Below are 22,204 nucleotides of genomic sequence, written 5' to 3'. Positions count from 1 at the left end.
ATCTTACAAGGATGTTTTGAGTAGGGAGTCAGAAAATGGTAAGAAAATCCAAGATGAATGGGGTAATTACTATACCACACCTTGATGGCAAAGGGAAGAGGGAGGTGGCAGAGTGAGGCACAGAAAGACCCAAAGGGAAGATAAAGGGTAAAGAAAGGCTAGAGCCATCAAGGCTGGGTAGTCTCTGTTAGACAAGGAAGAAAGTGATCAGGTTGCTGGTGGCCAAAGATGAGCTTTCAAGGAAGAATAAGTGCTTCTGACAGAAAAGCTCATTAGGTTTTGGTGTGGAGTGGATGAAGGAATATTCTCTCCCATCTTCCTGTAAAATAGTCCACAGAATTCACTCTATTTGCTAAGCCTTTCGTGGAGAGTTGAATGAGCTGTTAGTGGGGACTATGATCCAGTGAGGGGTTCAGCTTCAGGGTGCTGACTCTCCAAGGTGGGCATGTAGACAGGAGCTAAGGTTACCCACTATCACCTAGCGACATGCAGGTTCTTCCTCCCGTTTATTCATATAGTAGCTGATACTTGAAGAGTCCCCTGCATTTGGTTCCCCTTTGATCCTCACGCAAGTAGGCCAGAGAGGTATTATTATCAGAGACCTAGAAGGCTGCAGTTACTTGCCACAGGCACACAGGTGGCCAGGACCCGACCCCGTGTTTGCTGCCAACACAAAGCTTCCAGTCACTGCACCATGGTTCTCATGGAGGTTCTAGAAATACTAACTGATGGTGCTGTGGGTACCTGAAGTCACCCACCAAGACACTGAAGACCTTAGAAACTGGCACTCAACTTAGTAATATAAGTTCCCATCCTTTGTTCAATGATCTAAAAAAATACTGATAAAATCACTCAGATAATTGATCAGTTGTAGTTTTGTCATTTAAAAAATTACCAGTATTAAATATGGCAGTGTAGACTGGTTCTGCAAGATGTGATGGAACTGAAGATGCATGATGAAATTTGCATCTTCAAAGACTGTTGAGAGGCAAGTAGCTGCTGTCATTAACAATGGGAAAGTAACCACTAAATTACTAAGGTCTTTTCAGTTTTTTTTTGATCATCGTGGTGGCTGATTTGGCCAACTTCACATAAACATGTTATCTTTAAATCTTGAGTGTGACAAAGACAATGATCAGTTTCCTAGACTTTATCTCCCTGCCACCAACTCAGTCATTTCCCCAGACCTCAGAACCCTGTCTGAGCAGTCGTTGCCTTTGGAAAATGAACTCTCCCTCGTTGCATACACTTCCTGTATAGTGAGTCAGTAATATTATCAACTCATTCAGCAAAACTCCTAAAGGTCCATGAGTGGAAGTGGGGGCAAGGCAGACAGTATATGTGTAGCTTGAGGGGATTAAATAATATTAATCCAGACACCAAGTGAAGTGCTACGCAACCAAAAAGTGAGATCTATACATACTCAACAATGACTGTGTTTGGATCCTTAGGTTCTACTTGGAGAACTCAAACAGTGGTTTGTGGTCTATTGGGTGAAAAGTGTTGTAGATTATTCTGTAAAGTGTTATCTTAATTTTCTTTTAAAAAACAATAAAATAAAAAGTACATGGGTATGTATACTTAATAAGTATTTAAAATTTTAGGAAAAATGTATAATGGTTACTTATGGGGAATAGGAAGGGTCGAATGGACTAGGAGGAACTCTGGCTTCTTGCTTTATATATGTAGAGAAAGAATTTTTGATGGGATTACAGATAATTTTTACCTGTTTGGGCTTTTCAATGTCTTTTGGAGGTAAAGAAATACTAAGTCACAGGTGTAAGCCCTGTGAGGACAGGGATTTGATCTGCTGCGTCTACTGCCATAGTTTCCCTGCTATAGTGGTTTCATGCACATAATGGGTGCCTGAGAAATGTTTTGGGGTACATCCTGAATGCACTGCATATATTTTAATCATTTTTTGGAAGAGTCGTTGGGACAAAAATATATACAGATAGAAAATAACAGGTGTCCAGACTAGAAGCAGAGTCCAGCTCCATCTAGCTTTAAAGATGGACCTTGGCTAGGCAGCTTTCTGTCCATCTCTTCTCCCAGTTTGGTCTTCAGCTCTAGGAAAAATTAGTGCTTTCTCTCTAGCTCCATGCTGTTTCTACACACCATTTAGTTTGGATGTCCTGGGCTTCCTGGGGCACTCAGGAAAGACATAGACCTGGTCTGGCGAGGGATTCCTGCCTCAGTTCTGACCAGTGCTGTGTATCTGGGCTCTCTCCCCTGGATCTTGGGGCCCTACTCAGCCCCAGGCTTCCTCCCAGAGAACCTTTCTCCTGCTCTGATGCAAATGAGTTGACTCTTAGAGCCACTCCTCTTTACTCTATTAGCTAGAGGCACTTCTTATTTAACCTTCATCCGTTAGCCCTTTAGATTAATGTTTTGGTCACAGCTCAGATATAGAAAGCAGACACCGCTCTCATCATTTTAAAGAAAATGTGATTTCATATAAGGAATTAAGTACCTGTAGTATCTGAAAGAGCTGGAGAAGTGGGATCTAGACCAGGTATGTAGAAATGAGCCCCGAACATCACCACACACTTGGTTCCAAGAGAACCAGCACCTCTGCCACAGCCAGGGGAGTGGGCATGGTGCCACCACGAGGCTGCCATTGAATCTCTTGGCTTGAAGAGCATGCCAGCGAAGCTGGAGACAGCTTCTGTGTTTGCTCATCCTGATAAATACACAGCCCAGCTCAGTGCTTGCCACCTGAGGGTAAAGGGGTAGGTGGATGGATCCTGGACTATGGGTCTAATTCAGAATGGTATTTCTTACGTTCTTAATTCTAAGTGAGAGAGAGGTTAGCATGTAGGTTAACATTAGCCTTTGGGTTCATAACCCAGCTCTGCTCCTTACTAACTGTGTGACCTTAGGCAAATTACTTTACCTCTCTGAGCTTAGTTCCTCTTAGCTACTTTTATTAGCTCCTTCATAAAAGTGCTCTGATGATTAGGTGAGTTGATACATATAAGGCTTTTCAGGACACAAGCCAACACAGACAGTGCTATGTAAGTGCTGGCTGTAACTGTTGTTGTAAAGGACGAAATAGACCTTCTCTTTGTCCTCTTTTGTAGCATTTCATTGATTCCTTTGTTAGGAGATGGGCTACACAGAAAGGGGGTCATTCTCAAGTTGACTTTCCCGTTAGCTATGACATATGGTCGGAATTTACTACTCATACCCCTTTGTTTGGAAAAGTCATGTTTGTCCATAGACTCTGCTGACCAGAAACGTAAGCCCCGGTTTTGCCTTTATAGCAAGCCTTCTGCTTTCATTTCTGACTACAAATGCTCCAGTTTAATGGGAGGCTTAACCCTCTTTCTGAATGTCAGCGTTTCATGTGCTGCTGTTCCTCAGATGACTCAGGGCAAGGAGCTTAAGAGCCCTTTCAGACAAACTACTGTATGACTCTTGCTTGGCTGGCTTTGGCAAAACTCTCAAAGTGCTGTGCTGTGTTGGAGGAAATGTCCCACAGATGGGTACCATCTTCTGTGCCTCTGGCGTGTTGAACAAGAGCCTTTAGAACCTGCAGGGCCCAAGGAGGCTCAATTCATCTTGTGCCTGGTGAAACAGGGCCTCTGAACAGTCTGTAGGCCCAGTCTCTTCATCAGCAATCCCCAGCCCTGGCCACCAGCTGTCCTTTTCCAAGTGCTAAGCTCTGTTCTTCCTCCTGATTCTATCTACCTAATTCCAGACCTGCTGACATCCTTTTTGAAAGCATCTACGTGAGATAGTGTAAACCGGGGGCCGGGGAGCTTGACTCTCTCCTGCAGCCTAACTTCTAACTGCCTGTGTGTGAATTCAAGCAAGTTGATTAATAGCTTTGGGCTTTGATTTCCTTATATTGACGTTAAAGGGACTAGACTGAAAACTTTAAAGGTCATCTGCTTGTGGTTTGAGGGATGGATGGATGGATGGATGGATGGATGAACAGATAGACGAATAAAGCGCTTTTTAATCTCCAGAACAAACCATTATCCTTAAGAAGATGAAAGGAGGAAAAAAATCAGTCATATTATATAGCAAAAGATTAAATAAGCCATGAAGTAGTCAAAGCCCAAAGCCAAGATCAGTTTTGAAGAAAAGTTTTTTCTGTGCGATCTTGGATTGAAACAAAGTAAATATCCTCTGTACGAGTCTAGTTCTCCTGGGAAGTTGGTTGTTTAGAGTCAGTTTTGCAGAAAAGAAGCATTTGCAGCAGAAAGACTAAGAGGGGCCCCAGCTGCACCAGTATCAACCAGCAAAAGCCAGGGTCAGCAGCATGACCGAAGGGATATGGTTGTGGCATCAACAGTTTTCTTGGAACTGATCTCCTTGGCCATCTACAGGTGGCCAAATTTAAGAAGATGTTGGAGTTGATTTTTCAGAATTGTCTCTGACTTATGTGTAATGTCAGAAACTGTTGCTGTGCTCAGAACCTTTCTTCAAGGGTTGGAATCAGGTCAGCAAGAACCTTCTGGACTGAATCATATGTTATCTCCACCATGAAGAGGAACCAAAGACATAGAAACAAGTATTTTATTTTTCATATTCTGATTAACTATGGGATATTAAAAGTCCAGTTTGTTCTGGAACAGATACTGACCATTTAATGACAAAAAGAGAGTTTCTATTTGTTTTGAAACCTCATCTATTTCATGTGTAATACCCATGGAGGTCTCGTTAGGTTCTGCCAAACCTTCAAGCTAGCCTCATGAGACTGTCATACAGGGCCACGTTGCAATCTCCACGGCCCTAAGCATGTTTGCCTTCATGGCTCTCTTCCTATATTAATATATATATATATATTTATGTGAATAAATATTTATTAAGTATTATATAGGGATTCCCTGGTGGCTCAGATGGTAAAGAATCTGCAGCTTCAATCCCTGGATTAGGAAGATCCCCTGGAGAAGGACGTGACACTCCAGTATTCTTTTTTTTTTTTTACTTTATTTTACTTTACAATACTGTATTGGTTTTGCCATACATTGACATGAATCCACCATGGGTGTATACAAGCTGCCAATCCTGAATCCCCCTCCCACCTCCCACCCCATATCATCTCTCTGGATCATCCCCATGCACCAGCCCCAAGCATCATATCCTGTATCGAACATAGACTGGCACTTCGTTTCTTACATGATAGTATGCCTGGAGAAATCCCTTGGACAGAGGAGTCTGGCGGGCTGCAGTCCATGGGTCACAAAAAGTCGGACACAATTGAGTGACTAACACTGAGACTAAAGTATTATGTAATAAAATTTATAAATATATTCATTTGAATATATATGTTGAGTATATAATACATGTATTTATATGAATATTCTTATATTTGCATATGTTCAATTGTGTACATGTAATTATACAGTTACATTGGTATAGAGACAAATCTATTTATATTATATATCAAAACATTATCTTTCACCTAAAAGTTCATAATTTTCTTCTGATTTTAAAAGAAATTAATACCTTTTCATGGATTGCTAACAGTCTCATGGGCCCTAGGCATCATGCATTCTGTGCCTGCTGCTTCAGTCATCTCTGTGCTCATAGCCCCCACTGGCACCAGTCTGCCCAGGATAGGAACATAGCTCACCCATAGGCAGCAGCAGGCATTTTTCTGCTCTGGAGTAACCGTTGTGCCCATCCATGAAGCAGTCCATGCAGCTACCCAGGAGCTGCTTGGTTTGGTCCCAGAGTGACAGCTGAGGGGTGAAGGAACTAGACTCACAAGGAAGGAAGGGTGGGGGCAGGAGTCTCCTGGCTTGAAACTCTCATATCCTATAGGAGCCACTTTCTCTGAACCAGCTCCACAGACATGGTTCTAGCATTCCTCCAAGGGACATGCCAATTATACAAGGGTCATTGTACTCAGAGAAGTGCGAAGCCCTGACTTTCTGTCCAGTATTTATAGTTCTCCCCATCTAATGCAATTTACTAAGCGGGGGTCATTTTTATCATAGGCAATCTTGCTTGGCTAGAGTTTGACATTCTTCCCTTATCAGGTTTCCAGGGAAACAGAGCTCAAAAGTTAACCAAAGGTCAAATTCTTATGCAGAAGGGAAAAGAGGTTTAATAATCCTTTGCCTACCACAAGCAACCTGCCAGTTATTAAGGAAATAACTAATACTTCAATTCAGACTTTGCGGTATGTCTGTGGTAGAGACAGGCTATGTGGGTTCCCCAAACTCTATTTCTGTTTCCTTCTGGCACGATTAGACCACATTTTCCAAGTTCCCTTGCAGGTAGATGTAGGTTTGTGATTAATTCTGACCCGTGAACAATGGGTAGACATGATACAGATCACCTTCAGCCCATAAAAATCTCTCTGGAAATCCTCCACACTGTCTCTCTTTCATCCTCAGTTGATGAGATGCAAAGGCTTCCATGTGGGATTCCAGAGCCCTAGGGGGTGGCAGGGGCTGCTCAACAGCAGGAACACGGATGTCTGTCTGAATGATTGTGTAGAGCATAGACCCCCTACTGCCGGGACACGCTGAATGTGGTAGAAGCAAGAAATAGGGATGAATTTGTCTGTGTTTTTAATTCCTCTCCTTCCCCCCTGAAAGATGAACTGCCAGTGAATGTTTGATTAGGAAAATTAAATTATTCTCATTAACATCTCATGAAGTCAAACTACGCAACTGATCTCCCCTCTGTTCCTCTCTAACACATGAGGAAAACTGAACAGGGCCCTAGGGAAAGACATCTGTCTTCCCATCACCCCCTTCTATGGGCCTTTGCTGAGAAGTAAGTAGCTTCTGGCTGAATAGAAAATTCCGTAATAGTTAGAGGAGCCTCATCTAGGAAGCTACTGCCAGGGCTTCCCTGGGGACTCAGTGTTAAAGAATCCACCCACCAATGCAGTAGACATAGGTTTGATCCCTGGTCCAGGAAGATCCCACATGCCGAGGAGCAGCTAAGCCCACACGCCACACCTACTGAGCCTGTGCCCCTCAGCAAGAGAAGCCACTGCAACGCGAAGCCCCCACACAGCCCCTAGAGAGCAGCCCCCACTCACCACAACTAGAGAAAAGCCCGCACAGCAAAGAATACCCAGCACAGGAAAAAAAAAAGACTCAAAGTCTTAAAATATAAACAAAGAAGACGCTATTGCCAAAGCCATTCATTCTAGTCAGATTTCAGTGACACGATTTGGGGCAGAAAAAAATCCAGACTGAGTAAGGAAGAAGCCAAAAGTTCTCATGATTAAAACCCTGATTGGGGAAACTAAGAAATATGTTTGCTAACGAATCATGAGACAAGTATTGCTTTGAACCTGAAAAAGTCTTTTCCTAAATTGAGCTCTTTAAATGAACAATGTTATTTATTTGTTCTATGCTTAGTTGTTTTAAAGAAGAATTTAGAAGTCTTTTTCTATATAATATTTAAGTGGCAAAACATCTTTTTTTTTTTTTTCTTGACGGCGCTGCTCAGCTTGTGGGATCTCAGTTCCCTGACCAGGGATTGAATTCGGGCCCCAGCAGTGAAAGCACCAAGTCCTAATCACTGGACCGTAAATCACTGTAAATTCTCTCTCTCTCTCTTTGTTTAATTGAAGTAGAGTTGTTTGCAGTATTGTTAGTTTGGATATATAGTATAGTGATTCAGTTATATGTATATGATTCTTTTTCAGATTATTTTCCCTTATAGGTTATTACAAAATATCAAGTATAGTTCCCTGTGTTATACAATAGGTCCTTGTTGATTATCTGTTTTATATATAGTAGTGTGTATATGTTAATCCCAACCTTCTAATTTATCCCTCCCTGCCCCTTTCCCTTTTGATAACCATAAGTTTGTTTTCCCATAAGTCTGTGGGTCTATTTCTGTTTTGTAAATAAGTTCATTTGTATCATTTTTTAGATTCCACATATAAGTGATATATATTTGTCTTTTTCTGGCTTCCTTCACTTAGTATGATAACCTTTAGGGCCATCCATGTTGCTGCAAATAGCCTTATTCTTTCTTGTGGCTGAGCAATATTCTCTGTGTGTGCATGTGTGTGTGTGTGTGTGTGTGTGTGTGTGTGTGTATACGCCACATCTCCTTATTCTTTCTTATGGCTGAGTAATACTCTGTGTGTGTGTGTGTGTCTGTGTACACCACATCACCTTATTCTTTCTTATGGCTGAGTAATACTCTGTGTGTGTGTGTGTGTGTGTGTGTGTGTGTGTACACCACATCGCCTTATTCTTTCTTATGGCTGAGTAATAATACTCTCTGTATCTGTGTGTGTGTGTGTGCGTGTGTGTGTGTGTGTACACCACATTGCCTTATTCTTTCTATGTGTATGTGTGTGTGTGTGTGTGTGTGTGTGTGTGTATACACACCACACCTTCTTTATCCATTCCTCTGTCAATGGACATTTAGGTTGTTTCCATGTCCTGGCTATTGTAAATAGTGCTGCAGTGAACATTGGGGTGCATGTATCTTTAAATTAACCATACTTATATCATTTAATGAGGTTTTGGTTACCAGTGAAAATAGGAAAAAGAAAAAAGCTGAAAGCAGTTTAAACAAGAAAAGTAATGTATTGGATTCTATGATTTAACAGCCAGAGAAGGGACAGCTTCAAGTGGTAAGGAACCATTGCTGGGGTGATGCTAACAGAAATAACAGAGAGGAGCAGGTTCCCGCTTGCTTTCCCTGCCTTCCAGTGTCCTTCCTGGGCTCCTGTGGGCAGATTCGAACAGATCTAGATGGCAAAGCACAAATATGGTTGGCAGGCCAGCCTCCCAGAACTGAGCATGGAAGAGATGATTTGGGCTTGAGAGACAGCTTAATAACCATCACATCTCATTATAAAAAAGGATATTTCAAAATATCTGGGGCTTCCCTCCCCACGCCCAGAGTTGGACCATAAAGAAAGCTGAGCACCGAAGAATTGATGCTTTTGAACTGTGGTGTTGGAGAAGACTCTTGCGAGTCCCTTGGACTGCAAGGAGATCCAACCAGTCCACCCTAAAGGAGACTAATCCTGAGTGTTCATTGGAAGGACTGATGCTAAAGCTGAAACTCCCATACTTTGGCCACCTGATGCAAACAACTGACTCCTTGGAACAGACCCTGATGCTGGACAGATTGAAGGCAGGAGGAGAAGGGGACGACAGAGGATGAGATGGTTGGATGGCATCACTGGACATGAGTTTGAGTAAACTCCGGGAGTTGGCGATGGACAGGGAGGCCTGGCGTACTGCAGTCCATGGGGTTGCAAAGAGTCGGACACGACTGTGCGACTGCACTGAACTGAACTGGGGCTTCCCTGGTGGCTCAGCAGTAGAGAATCAACCTGCCAATGCAGGAAACATGGGTTTGATCCCTGGGCTGGGAAGATCCCACGTGCTGCGGAGCAGCTAAGCCCATGTGCTTTAACTGTTGAGCCTGCTCTCTAGAGACTGGGAGCCACAACAACTGAAGTCTGCGTGCCCTAGAGCCCGTGCTGTGCAGCAAGGGAAACCACTGCAGTGAGAAGGCCCAGCATCACATCTAGGGAGTAGCCCCACCTCCCTGCAACTAGAAAAGCCCATGCAACAGTGAAGGCCCAACACAGCCAAAATTAAAAATAAAATTACTTTTAAAAATTGCTCTCATGTGAGAATGTCATAGGAGAGAGTTCAGTCAAGAGAAAAAATGAGTATTACAGAGGTATGAGAGGCAGTTCATTAAGAAAAGCACTTTGACTATTTCTCTGGATTATGTGATGTGCCTGTTATCTGTGACTTTTCCGTACTTAATTTGTGGCTGCTTTTCTCAATCTAAATAAATGTTATCTACATATCTTAAAAAATAATAAAACATGTTTACAGCCCTGCCCAGTAGCATTCCATGGTCACAAAGTCCCAAGAATGAAGGTGTTAAGGGAATAGCACTTCCAAATCTCTGCTCACCCTCAAGGGGAGGCTGACTCGAAGGGCCTTTCTCCCTGGAGCTGCATTCCGCAGGGCTGAGCTGAAAGTAGAGCAAGGGAGAAAGGGGATGTCTAACCCTCCATGCTTCCTTCTTTTCCTGTCTCCAGTCTACACAGGGGTTTCTGGGGCCCTGAGCACAGTCCTGCCACCCTGGTACCCTGTGCCTTGTACAGAGGGGGCCCCGACATAATATTTTTGCTGGACAACAGGACGGCCTTTTTCCTATTCCTGAGCTCTTCTTGAGGTCACTGCTCATCCTACTTACTGAAGGTGCATCCTATGGTGAGCAACAGCCTTCTTTTGGTTTCTGTAGGTTGAGGGGTATTCTCCTTCCTCTCTTAAATGTGGCAGCCTATGTGTATCTCTCTGGTTCTGCCCAATGTTAGTTTGTATAACTATAGGTAGACTAATAAATAACTATAAGCTCCGGGAAAGAAAAGTGGGCTTTTTATTTATCTTCCCTTTGTGCTTCGTAACAGAATTTTATTAAGCTGCAAGTAGCAGAGATCTGAAACACAATGGCTCAAACATGTAAGGTTTCGTCTTGTCACATATGTAGGTTCTGATTCAGTCCATCTGCGCTGTAGTAATGCCATGAGTCTCCACTGACCCAGATTTCTTCCAGCCCTCTGCTCTAGCATCTCCAAGAAATGGTTCAGTTTTCCACAGTGGCTGCTGGGGCTGCCACCATCACTTTCATATTCCAGGCAGCAAAAAAGAGAAAGGGGAGGAAAGCTTCTAGAAGACCCACTCCCCTTCTCCTTGCATATCATTCTCCAAAACTTCCAGACTCAGCAGCAAGAAAGGCTGCAGAATGAAGTCTTTCAGCCAATTGATCATGTGCCTGGCCAAAAACTGGTTCTATTTCTAAGGAAGCAGTTGATGAATATTTGATAAGTTAGCAGAGTATTGGCCAAAGGACTTCTCCTTGGAGAGCAGTTTAGAGAGATTAAAGTTTAAGAGATTAAATATCCAGAAAGGCTGAGATGGTAGAAAATTACTCAAGACAGTTTACTCGGGGAGGAGGATTTGGAAAAGTCAGAGGCCATTCTGTGAACTTTTTTTTTAACATTGAAAATACATATTGGATTGTTTCAATTCCAGAAATATACCTGTTAATTTCTGAAGTTTTGGAAAAAGAAGAAAATAGAGTCCCCTACTTGCAGAACCTAGCATTAGCCCTTGTTTACATTTTCGTGTGCTTTATTACAACCTCTTCCAGACATAAATAACTTACTAATTTTTAACAAGTGAGGAAAAAAAAGACCGTTCTTGATCTGTGGGAGTATGTGTGGGTATTGATGTGTGTGGGTATGGTAGTGTTTTAACTATACTTTGTAAAAAAGGAATACAGTGAAAAGACTTCCTCCCATCTTCGTCTCTTGTCCGGTCCCCCACTTCATGATCACTGCTCATGGTGGTTCTGTATATCACACCTGAGTTTATTTTTTGCATGTTTCAGCAAGTGCAAACTTTCATATTCCCTTTGGCACAGTTTACACAAACGCCCATTATTCATACTGTTCCTCATCTTGCTTTCTCCACTCACAGTTTATTCACCTTGCTTTTTCCTATCAACACAGAGTTCCCCTCTAAACTTCCACAGCATTCCTTCATGGAGATGGATTCCATTTATTAAACAGCTCCCTATTGATGGGCACATGAGTTTCCAATCTTTTGCTGTAACAAATAGACTTTTATAGATCTCATTTGCATACAGTAGCATATTTGTAGGATTAAGTTTTAGATGTGGGATTGCTAGGTCAGATGCATTCATAACTTTGACAGGTATCTCCAGATTACTCTCTGTGCTGATTGTAACAATTTACACTCCCACCAGCAGTATATGAGCATGTCTGTTTCCCTGTGACCTCGTCAAAAGAGTATATTTTCAAACCTCTGCATTTTTGCCTGTATGATAAATTTTAAAAATCTAACTTGGTGTTACAGCTTTATAATGAGGAGGTTGACTTGTAGTTTTGTTTCTTTATAAAATTCCCTGTCTCTGCACAGTGCTCTCCCTTTCATGAGCATCTGCCTATGAGATCTCTGGGCATGCCATGGTCTGTTTGATTAATAAACAGAGGAGAGCTGCAGCTTCAATTCAACAGTTGTTATTTCTCCCTGCATCTTATCCCTGTTAAATGCACTAGTTGCCTTCTAGCTAAGTGATTGTTTAGGATTGTGATGATTTATACCCTGATTTACTTCTAAGATATTTCAAGTAAGAAAGTTGGAATAAGGGGAAACTAAGAGTAAAACATGACTGTAGGGAAAGCAGGACGAGGCCAGAGATGAAGTCAGCACCCCAGATGTCCTCAACACTGGCTAGAGGTCGGTCACAGATCTGGCCAGTACAAAGAGAGACACAGTTCACTGCATCTCTGCAGCGCTGGCTTTCCTGAGTCTGTGATAGATCACCGCATCTCTGCAGCGCTGGCTTTCCTGAGTCTGTGATAGATACAGCAGAGTGCTTTGAGGGTAGACACCCCTCTTCCTTCACCCTTCATGGTTTCACTGGGGTGCCATACAGAACTGGAGCAGCAAAGGCAGCAACACGACTGAGAGGAAAGCAGTCCAGCTGATGGGAAGGGAAGGAGAGAGGAAAAGCTTGGTAGTAAGGAGACCCAAGGAAAGGAGGAAGGGAATTTGCTTAGAATACACATTTGGTCAGAGGCAGCTGCCTCCAAATATTACCAAAACCTGGATAGATGTAGCACCATTTACCAAACTGTAGGTATTGTAAATTCACATCCACTTAATTCTACTGAAATTCTTTTTTTTTTTAATTTATTCATTTATTTAACTGTGCCAGGTCTTAGTTGTGACATGTGGAATCTTTAGTTGCAGCATGTGGGATCTAGTTCCGGGATCAGGGATTGAACCCAGGCCCCCTGTGTTGGGAGTGTCCAGGGAAGTCCCCTACTGAGATTCTTATTGTTCACGTGGCATCCTTTCTCTAAGTCCTGACCTTGGTCAGATATCTTTGGGGTAACTTGGCTTCTTTTTGTGGGCAAGTTGTACTTGGAGTTGACTTCTCTAGAAAAAAGAGATCTCTTTGGGCTTGGTCAGTGACAATACGTTGTAAGAAAACATTTGGGATCCTAAGGAAGGGAGCATAATTCTAAGGATGTTTAGGAAAGACCTGAGAGCATCTTCATGTCTATCTAAGTTGACAGTATTTTGCTTTTCAGCATACTTCATGATGAAGGGAATAGCAAACCACTTCAGTATTCTTGCCTTGAGGACCCCATGAAGAGTATGAAAAAGCAAAAAGATATGACACTGAAAGATGAACTCCCCACATCAGTAGGTGCTCAATATCCTACTAGAGAAGAGTGGAGAAATAGCTCCAGAAAGAAGTAAGGGGCTGAATCAAAGCAAAAACAGCATCCAGCTGTGGATGTGACTGGTGATGGAAGTAAAGTCCGAAGCATAGAAACCTGGAATGTGAAGTCCATAAATCAAGGTAAATTGGAAGTGGTCAAACAGGAGATGGCAAGAATGAATATTGACATTTTAGGAATCAGTAAGCTAAAATGGACCAGAATGGGTGAATTTAATTCAGATGACCATTATAACTACTATTGTGAGCAAGAATCCCTTAGAAGAAATGGAGTAGCCCTCAATATCAACAAGAGTCCAAAATGCAATATTTGGGTGCAGTCTAAAAAAATGACAAAATGATCTCTGTTCATTTCCAAGGCAAACCATTCAATATCCCAGTAATCCAAGTCTATGCCCCAATCACTAATGCCAAAGAAGCTGAAGTTGAACAGTTCTGTGAAGACCTACAAGACCTTCTAGAACTAACATCAAAAAAAGGTGTCCTTTTCATCATACGGAACTGGAATGCAAAAATAGGAAGTCAAGGGATACCTGGAATAACAGGCAAGTTTGGCCTTGGAGTACAAAATGAAGCAGGGCAAAGGCTAACAGAGTTTTGCCAAGAGAATGCACCAGTCATAATAAACACCCTCTCCCAGCAACACAAGAGATGACTCTACACATGGACTTCCCCAGATGATCAACACCAAAATCAAACTGATTATATTCTTTGCAGTCGAAGATGGAGAAGTTCTATATAGTCAGTGAAAACAAGACCGGGAGCTGACTGTGGCTCAGATCATGAACTCCTTATTGCCAAATTCAGACTTAAATTGAAGAGAGTAGGGAAAACCTCTAGACCATTCAGGTATGACCTAAATGTAATCCCTTTTGATTGTACAGTGGAAGTGACAAATAGATTCAAAGGATTATATCTGATAGACAGAGTGCCTGAAGAACTATGGACAGAGGTTCCTAACACTGTACAGGAGGCAGTGATCGAAACCATCCCCAAGAAAAAGAAATGCAAAAAGGGAAAATGGTTGTCTGAGGAGGGCTTACAGATAGCTGAGAAAAGAAGAGAAGCAAAAGGAAAGGGAGAAAAGGAAACATATATCCATCTGAATGGAGAGTTCCAAACAATAGCAAGGAGAGATAAGAAAGCCTTCCTAAATGATCAATGCAAAGAAAGAGAGGGAAATAATAGAATGGGAAAGACTAGAGATCTCTTCAAGAAAATTAAAGATACCAAGGGAACATTTCATGCAAAGATGGGTAAAATAATGGTATGTACCTAACAGAAGCAGAAGATATTAGGAAGAGGTGGCAAGAGAGAGAGAGTTCTCACAGGAGAACTATAGAGAAAAGATCTTAATGACCCAGATAACCATGATGGTGGGACAACTCACCTAGAGCCAGACATCCTGGAATGTGAAGTCAAGTGGGCCTTAGGAAGCATCTCTACGAACAAAGCTAGTGGAAGTGATGGAATTCCAGCTGAGCTATTTCAGATTCTAAAAGATGATGCTGTGAAAGTGCCACACTCAATATGCCAGCAAATTTGGAAAACTCAGGAGTGGCCACAGGACTGGAAAAGATCCGTTTTCATTCTAATCCCAAAGAAGGACAATGCCAAAGAATGTTCAAAATACTGAATAATTGTCCTCATCTCACACGCTGGCAAAGTAATGCTCAAAATTCCCCAAGCTAGGTTTCAACAGTACATGAACCAAGAACCTCCAGAAATTCAAGCTGGTTTTTAGAAAAGGCAGGGTAGCCAGAGATCAAATTGCCAACATCTGCTGGATCTTAGAGAACGCAAGAGAGTTCCAGAGAAATGTCTACTTCTGCTTCATTGACTATGCTAAAGCCTTTGACTGTGGATCACAACAAACTGTGGAAAATTTTTCAAGAGATGGGAATACCAGACCACCTTACCTGTCTCCTGAGAAATCTGTATGCAGGTCAAGAAGCAACAGTTAGCACTGGACATGGAACAACAGACTGGTTCCAAATAGGGAAAGGAGTATGTCAAGGCTGTATATTGTCACCCTGCTTATTTAACTTACATTGTGCGAAATGCCAGGCTGGACGAAGCACAAGCTGGAACCAAATTGCTGGGAGACATATCAATAACCTCAGATAGGCAAATGACACCACCCTTATGGCAGAAAATGAAGAGAAACTAAAGAGCCTCTTGATGAAAGTGAAAGAGGAGAGTGAAAAACCTGGCTTAAAACTCAACATTCAGAAAACGAAGATCATGGCAACCAGTCCCATCTCTTCATGGCAAAAAGATGGGGAAACAATGGAAACAGTGAGAGACTTTATTTTGGGGGCTCCAAAATCACTGCAGATGGTGACTGCAGCTATGAAATTAAAAGACACTCTTTCCTTGGAAGAAAAGCTATGACCAACCTAGACAGCATGTTAAAAAGCAGAGACATTACTTTGCCAGCAAATGTCCATCTAGTCAAACCTATGGTTTTTCCAGTAGTCATGTATGGATGTGAGAATTAGACCATAAAGAAAGCTGAGTGCCAAAAAATTGATGCTTTTGAACTGTGGTATTGGAGAAGACTCTTGAGAGTCCCTTGGACTGCAAGGAGATCAAACCAGTCAATCCTGAAGGAAATCAAACCTGAATATTCATTGGAAGGACTGATGCTGATGCTGCAGTTCCAATACACTGGCCACCTGATGCAAAGAGCTGGCTCATTAGAAAAGACCTGAATGCTGGAAAAGATTGAAGGCAGGAGGAGAAGGGGACGACAGAGATATGGTTGGATGGCATCACTGACTTGACGAACATGAGTTTGAGCAAGCTCTGGGAGTTGGTGATGGACAGGGGAGGGTTGGTGATGGACACATTAGGGAAGCCTAGCGTGCTGCAGTCTTTTGGGTTGCAAAGAGTCGGACATGACTGAGCAACTGAACTGAACTTATACTTCATACATTAAATTGTCACTTTAAATCTAGATTGAAAAATTAGCCATCCTATAACTATAGCTCTGGTAAGAGTTGTTTGCTTGTGGAAGGGAGTATGAGAAACAAAGAATAGTGCCAGTGTAGTGGAATAGACATTTTTCCCAAAAAGTCAGTGTTGTTATATTATCTTTTCACACATACACAAAACCATAGCCATTGCTCAGGATCAAAAATAAACTTGTTTTGCTTCGTTTGGTACAGATAAAACTATCCTCTCTCCAGACAAGCAAACAAACTCTTTTACTTACAGCACAATATTTTGTCTTTCCAGGCATCCTATAAACCATTGTTGAAGCAGGTCGTGGAGGAAATATTTAATCCCGAGAAGCCGGATCCAGTTGACATTGAACATATGTCTTCAGGCCTCACTGATCTCCTTAAAACTGGATTCAGCATGTTCATGAAGGTAAAGTCACCATGACGAGGTAATCCTAAGTGTCATGCTATCTTTGCTGGACTTGAAAATGCTGGTACCTCCTTAACCCTGGTGAGTATCGCAGAAGAGAATGTCTGGCCTTTCTGAAACCAGGTACAATCGTCATGTAACTTTTGCTTATAAACAGCCTGACCCTCTAGTTTCCCTTGACCTAAGTATTATGATCCTTTTGTGATCAATAGGTAAGGACATAGCCCTCCAGGGTAGCACTACTGAAAATATCCCTCCTGGTTCACATTTTCACTTAACACAAATCCACATACAGATCTTGGTGGTAGTCTTGTACCCTTAATTCTAGAGCTTACTGTGTGGATAACAAGTAACTCTCCTCAGTCATATAACCAGCATCATCCCAAAATCCATTTGAAAATGACTTTTATTTTGGCTTAGCAGACTCCCCGGTGACAAGTACGAGAATTTCTCTGGCTAATATCGAGGCTAAGTCAAAATTACCAAACCGCCTTTGCAGTGGAGATGAAAGGAGGCAAAGTACACAAATGTGATCTATTTTTAACCCACTGTAAAGTTTCTAAATTTAAAAAGATCTAAATGAGATTACAGGCTGACCTCCTTGTCTATGCCAGGATTTCGGTTGTAATAACTCTTGGAAATAACAGAATGTTTTGCCAGTTTCAAAGCGTCTTTGAAATCATGAATTAATCTTCATAGACAATCTGGCCTTTCAGAGTTCAATAAATGCATATGCCAGGAAAACTGGTCCGCTCCAAAAGCCAGAGGGCGGAAGCCAGTCAGACTCTAAACCAAGCAGTGAGCACCTGGAATGGATGCTAGGTCTCCTCCCCAGTGCTCCCAGTCATCATCAACTTCTGATGCAACATGTGGCTGGGCATTTTCCCTCTATCTGTTTTTTGTTTCTTGTTTTTAATAATACAGCACAGATCAGCGTCTCAAAAGTGTTCAAGGGCTCCTGTGTAGATGTGAGCCAGGGTTGTCTAGCAGCTCTTCATACTGGCTGGTTTTTACAGATGCTTCCCGGCTAGACATGCTCTCTGACTTTCTCTGCCTGAGTACTCTATTGCTTCATTCATAAGCTTGGACTTAACCTTGAAGAGAAACTAAAATAAGAAGTGTGGACTTCCCTGCCCTGGTCGCTCAGGTCTGAGGACAGCCCACTGTGACCTTTTGCAGTCAGCCTGCTGCATCCATAGTCTGGCCAAGGGCCCAAGTGGAGGCTCGAACCCGCCCATGCTCTGCTCACTGCGGGAGTTTCTGATTTGCAGAGAGCCACGGTGTCAGTGAGACACCTAACTTGCCCGAACATAACTCTCCAGTGATGTTCCACAAAAGAACAGTTTCCTGGCAAAAGGGTTCTGTGACAAAATATGTTCAGAAAACCCTCAGTTAAACAGAAAATTAAACCAAAAGTCTTTGCTGTCATATGTCACAGTGCCTTTAATACACTAATGGACTTTGCAACTCTCCGACGGCCAACAGAGACCATCTGTTGTAGGAGGATTGTCCACTTGCATTTTCCATCACTGTTTCATGAACCATGAGACATCATATCTTTTAATTACCCTTTTAAACTCTACAGTGTGTTTTCTGCAGCTCTCCTCGCAGTTGGAAGCTTCACTGTCCTAAGACGGGCTTTGCCTGGGGAGATGTTTAGAACTGTCCTGGGCCATCACTGGGCTGCCATGTTTCTCTCCATTCAAATCCCTGGAGTTAGGGCTCATGCAGAGATGCTCCTGCCCCCAGAGATGGATCCCAAAGGGAGGTTTCCATTTAACGGATTTAGGAAAAAGAATCATGCATTCTCCCAGCAGCTGCCAGGACCAATGCTCAGCCCCCAGCTGCTGGGCCTCTGCACTCACTTACCAGGGGCATCTCATTTGTCTGCAGGTGGTGGGAGAGTCTTGGTGGGCTAGGCAGACCCTCCCCACCCCAGCACCCCAAGGGAGAATCGTTTCGTTTTGTTTCTACCTGGGCCTCTATGGCTGGCTCTTACCATCATTCCAGAGAACTTGGCAAGGAAAGTTACTGGCAGCCGACGTGTCAGGGTTTGAAAAACCTGCAGTAAATGAAAAGAAGAACACTAGGGCTTTGAGGAACCACCTTTGATTTCCTATGGAGCTCCATCTTTGACACAGGGGTGTGCCATCGGGAGAGGATGTCTTCTCCTTTGGTTTAAGGCCAGTGGAAAGAAGAGGATGTGGAGGGAGGCGGCAGAGGCTCTCATGGCCGCGGCCATTCACCAGTCTCCCTGGTCCTGTTCTCTGAGGCTTCTCGCTACCAAAGTCAGGCAGCTAAGCTGTGGTCACCTGTACCCGGGGATCAGCCATTCTCACATTCAAACCTCACGATGACCCTTTCATTATCCCTGCTTTACCCATGGGGAAACTGAAGCCCAGAAGGGGTACGCAGCAGACAGAAACTTTCAGAAGGCTAGGGTTGGGCCATCCTGCCCGCTGGGATGCCAGGATTCGTCCCTAGACCTATCTTATTCCAAAGTCCACGCTCTTACACACAACGTTTCTCGGCACCAGGATGCTACTAGGTATTCTCTTGGAAGTTCAGTATTCATGTGTCATAAATCCTTTTCTTCCTGATGCCTCATTAGCACAGATGCTTTCCCTCTCCAGTATCTATGCAGTGCCTCAATCAGCTCCCGGCCCGGAGTGATCCTCAGAACAGCCCAGGTGAGGGTGCTCTCCCGGGGTCATCTGCTGGCACTGCTTCTCTGGGACTCAGTCCAGGGACTCGTGGGCCGTACAGCCCCGGGAGGAGAAATGTGTGCAGTGGTGTTGGGTTGCCTCCACACGCTGCAGCTTCATTCTGTATTAGCGGCCAACAGCCGTTGCTTTCCTGCCACTCGCTGCCCTACTCTTTGCCTCTGGGGCCTGTTTACCCCCTTCTCACTCAGAGCCAACCGAAGCTGAGCCTGAAAGGAGCAAACAAACAGAACCTGATGGAATAAAGGTGTCCATGTGGCCTCCTTCTCGGCTTGGAGTACTGCTCGTCCAAATAGGAGAGCCGTGGTGCTGGAAAGGGAGCGGAGCTGCTCGCCTCTGGTTTCACAGATGACATCGGCTCAGAGTCGTCAGAGGGAGGACCTGTAGCCTAGGCAGGGGGTGAGAAGCCGGGGAGAGATGTGCTAGTAAGTAGACCGGTAGATGTTCCCGCAGGGTGTGCTGTGGGCCCCACAGCGGTGATAGCAAGACCATAGGAGAGGGGTTCCCAGGCCCCAGGGTATCGTCAGGGCTCCACACCTTCCGCACACACCTCTGCGGCTGCACGTACTCCTTGCTTTATCATTATACATCTTTATCATTACACATTGAAGTGAAGTGAAAGTCACTCAGTCATGTCCGACTCTCTGCAGACTATAAATTGAGGAGGATGATAGTAGCCACTTTATAGGGCTGTTGTGAGAATGAAGTGAGTTCATACATACAAAGTATTTACAATGGTGCCTGTCCTACAGTAAGTGCTAAGTACATATTTGCTATTTTTATTTTTACAAGTTCATGGTCCTGGTCTGAGTGTGGTTCCCAAGAGCCACCTTGAGAATCTTTGTATCCCTGTGCGGAGCCAACATGTGGGCATTTGGTGCATACAGATCGACTGCTGGGTGAACAAGTGAATCACATAGGAGAGACTAGACACCTCCCCACAGAGCCACGAGCCATGTCCTCTCTCACTCCTGACTTGGTCTTGCTAAGAGACATGGAGTCTCAGCGCCTGTGGACAGCTGTGTTTGTACAACCGCACTGTGGTTTTCCAGACCCCCTTGTTCTCCCCTGTGAGTCCAGCCTGGGTGTCCTCAGTCTCAGGGGACACAGACCGTCCCACCTGGGGCAAGCTGTAGAGCCTGTGAGATTCCGTACATGTGCTGTGATGAGATGGTTCAAGGAAGGAGAGGCCAGCTGGGCCTCACCTGGGGGATGGAGGCAGAAGCCCAAAACAACTCGGGCCTCTAACTCCACCAGGAGCCCTACAGAAGTTGTCTCCACATCCTGGGAGAGGGCAAATGCTCCACCCCACAAGTGCCCCTCAGACAGCCTCTGTGCTGTAGGGAAATGAGACTTCCATTCCAGATGCTCCAAAGTGGCTCACAGCATTCAGTCTCATTGATGTACGTGTCTGCAGATGGTGGAAGTTAGGGGATACGCCCATGTGTCCAAGATTCTCTGCAGCAAACAAATCCTCTGTGAGAGGGAAGTCAAGGCGGCTGGGTTCTGCCCTTAGTACAGTCAGAACCTCATGTGCTGATATCAGACTGCAGCTTGTTGAAGTCACTTTCCTTCCATTGCTTTAGCACGCTTTCCTGTATAAATCAGACTCTCCAGACAAGTCTCTCATCCCCGCCTGTCCCGGTTATCAATGGGTGCATCAGAAGCCGTGTTGAAACACTGGCTTTAAATATCATTGATCATTTATTTTATTCATGAATGTGCTGTCTGGGCAGAGCTCAGCAGAGAAGAATTTGCCTCCAAGGTTATGCTGACCATCAACTGGTAGCTCAGCCCGGCCTGTGAGCTGAAGGCCTCAGTTCCTCTCCACACAGGCTTCTCCACGTGGCCTGAGCTTCCTCACAGCAAGGCAGCCGCATTCCAAGGACAAGCATCCTGAGAGAGAGCACCAGGTGGGAACCTCAGAAGCCGCAGAGCATCATTCCCACAGTGGTCTGTCGGTCGAGGCAGTCACAAATGCCTTCCTGGGTTCGAGGGGAGGAACCTGCTTTCTTCCTGTTAAAAAGGGAACCAGAGCATGAGGAGCAGAAAATATCATTGAGGCCACTTTGGAAAAATACCATCCGCCCTCCGCCTAAGTGTAGGATTGGCTGTCCAGCCCAGCAAGAGCGGTGTTTGAATTCTAGAAGTTTTCCCTTCAATCTAAAGGACAGAAATTTCACTCATGCTTCTGATCTGGTTTCAAAATAAATGAGCCTGGCAAGGCTCTGATAGCAAAAGGCATGCTTGCTATTTGCCTAAAATCATTTTAAATAATATAGTCTTTTTAAAAAATTAACAAAAAATAATAAAAGCCTTCCTGAGGGATGAGACACTGAGCTGTAGAATTTTGCTCTTCCAAGTTCTACCCATCAGGCCCTGTCAAGGAAAGAGACAGGCGGGGAAGTAGAGCTGGGCACCCTCAAGGTCATTCTGCCTGAGGTTCTGAGAAAGTGTTTGGAGTCAACTCGGTGTACTCCTCCACCGGAGGCTAGACTTGTGGTTAGCCGCACAGAACTGTCGGCTTCAAAGGGCAGTGCCCTGGGTGGAGGGGAGTATCAAAGTCCAGAGAAACCGCTTTGGCAGAACCTGACTTTTTTTAAACAGTCAAGTAAGTCTTCTATCCCAATGCCTGTGTGTGTGAAGCACCTTGATCTCTGTAGAAAAAAACTTGATAGCGATCTAATAAATAAGTTGAACCATACCTTCCCACTCTCACAACAGCGTTAATTTAATTTAAAATGAGCATGTCTAATAGGCAGCACTTTGAAAATGCGTTTCTGGAATTTGTGGTTTGGATTTCAGTCTCCTGAAAATAATATATTTTATATCTACTCCATGTGTTTGGACTCCGACTT

The 22,204-nt window shown here is 43.8% G+C and overlaps 1 protein-coding gene across 1 annotated transcript in view; it reads left to right on the top strand.

The window, feature by feature from the left end:
* Positions 1–22,204, top strand: part of SCFD2 (sec1 family domain containing 2) — a 400,263-nt gene that overhangs the window by 352,387 nt on the left and 25,672 nt on the right. Inside the window, exon 7 of the mRNA XM_069594121.1 lies at positions 16,489–16,623. Coding sequence (XP_069450222.1) covers positions 16,489–16,623 — 135 coding nt within the window. The remainder of the gene's footprint in view (positions 1–16,488; positions 16,624–22,204) is intronic.

Source organism: Ovis canadensis, chromosome 6, assembly GCF_042477335.2.
Source record: "Ovis canadensis isolate MfBH-ARS-UI-01 breed Bighorn chromosome 6, ARS-UI_OviCan_v2, whole genome shotgun sequence".
NCBI lineage: Eukaryota > Metazoa > Chordata > Mammalia > Artiodactyla > Bovidae > Ovis > Ovis canadensis.
Note: the sequence above shows the minus strand (reverse complement) of the source record. Positions and strands in the feature narration are given on the sequence as shown.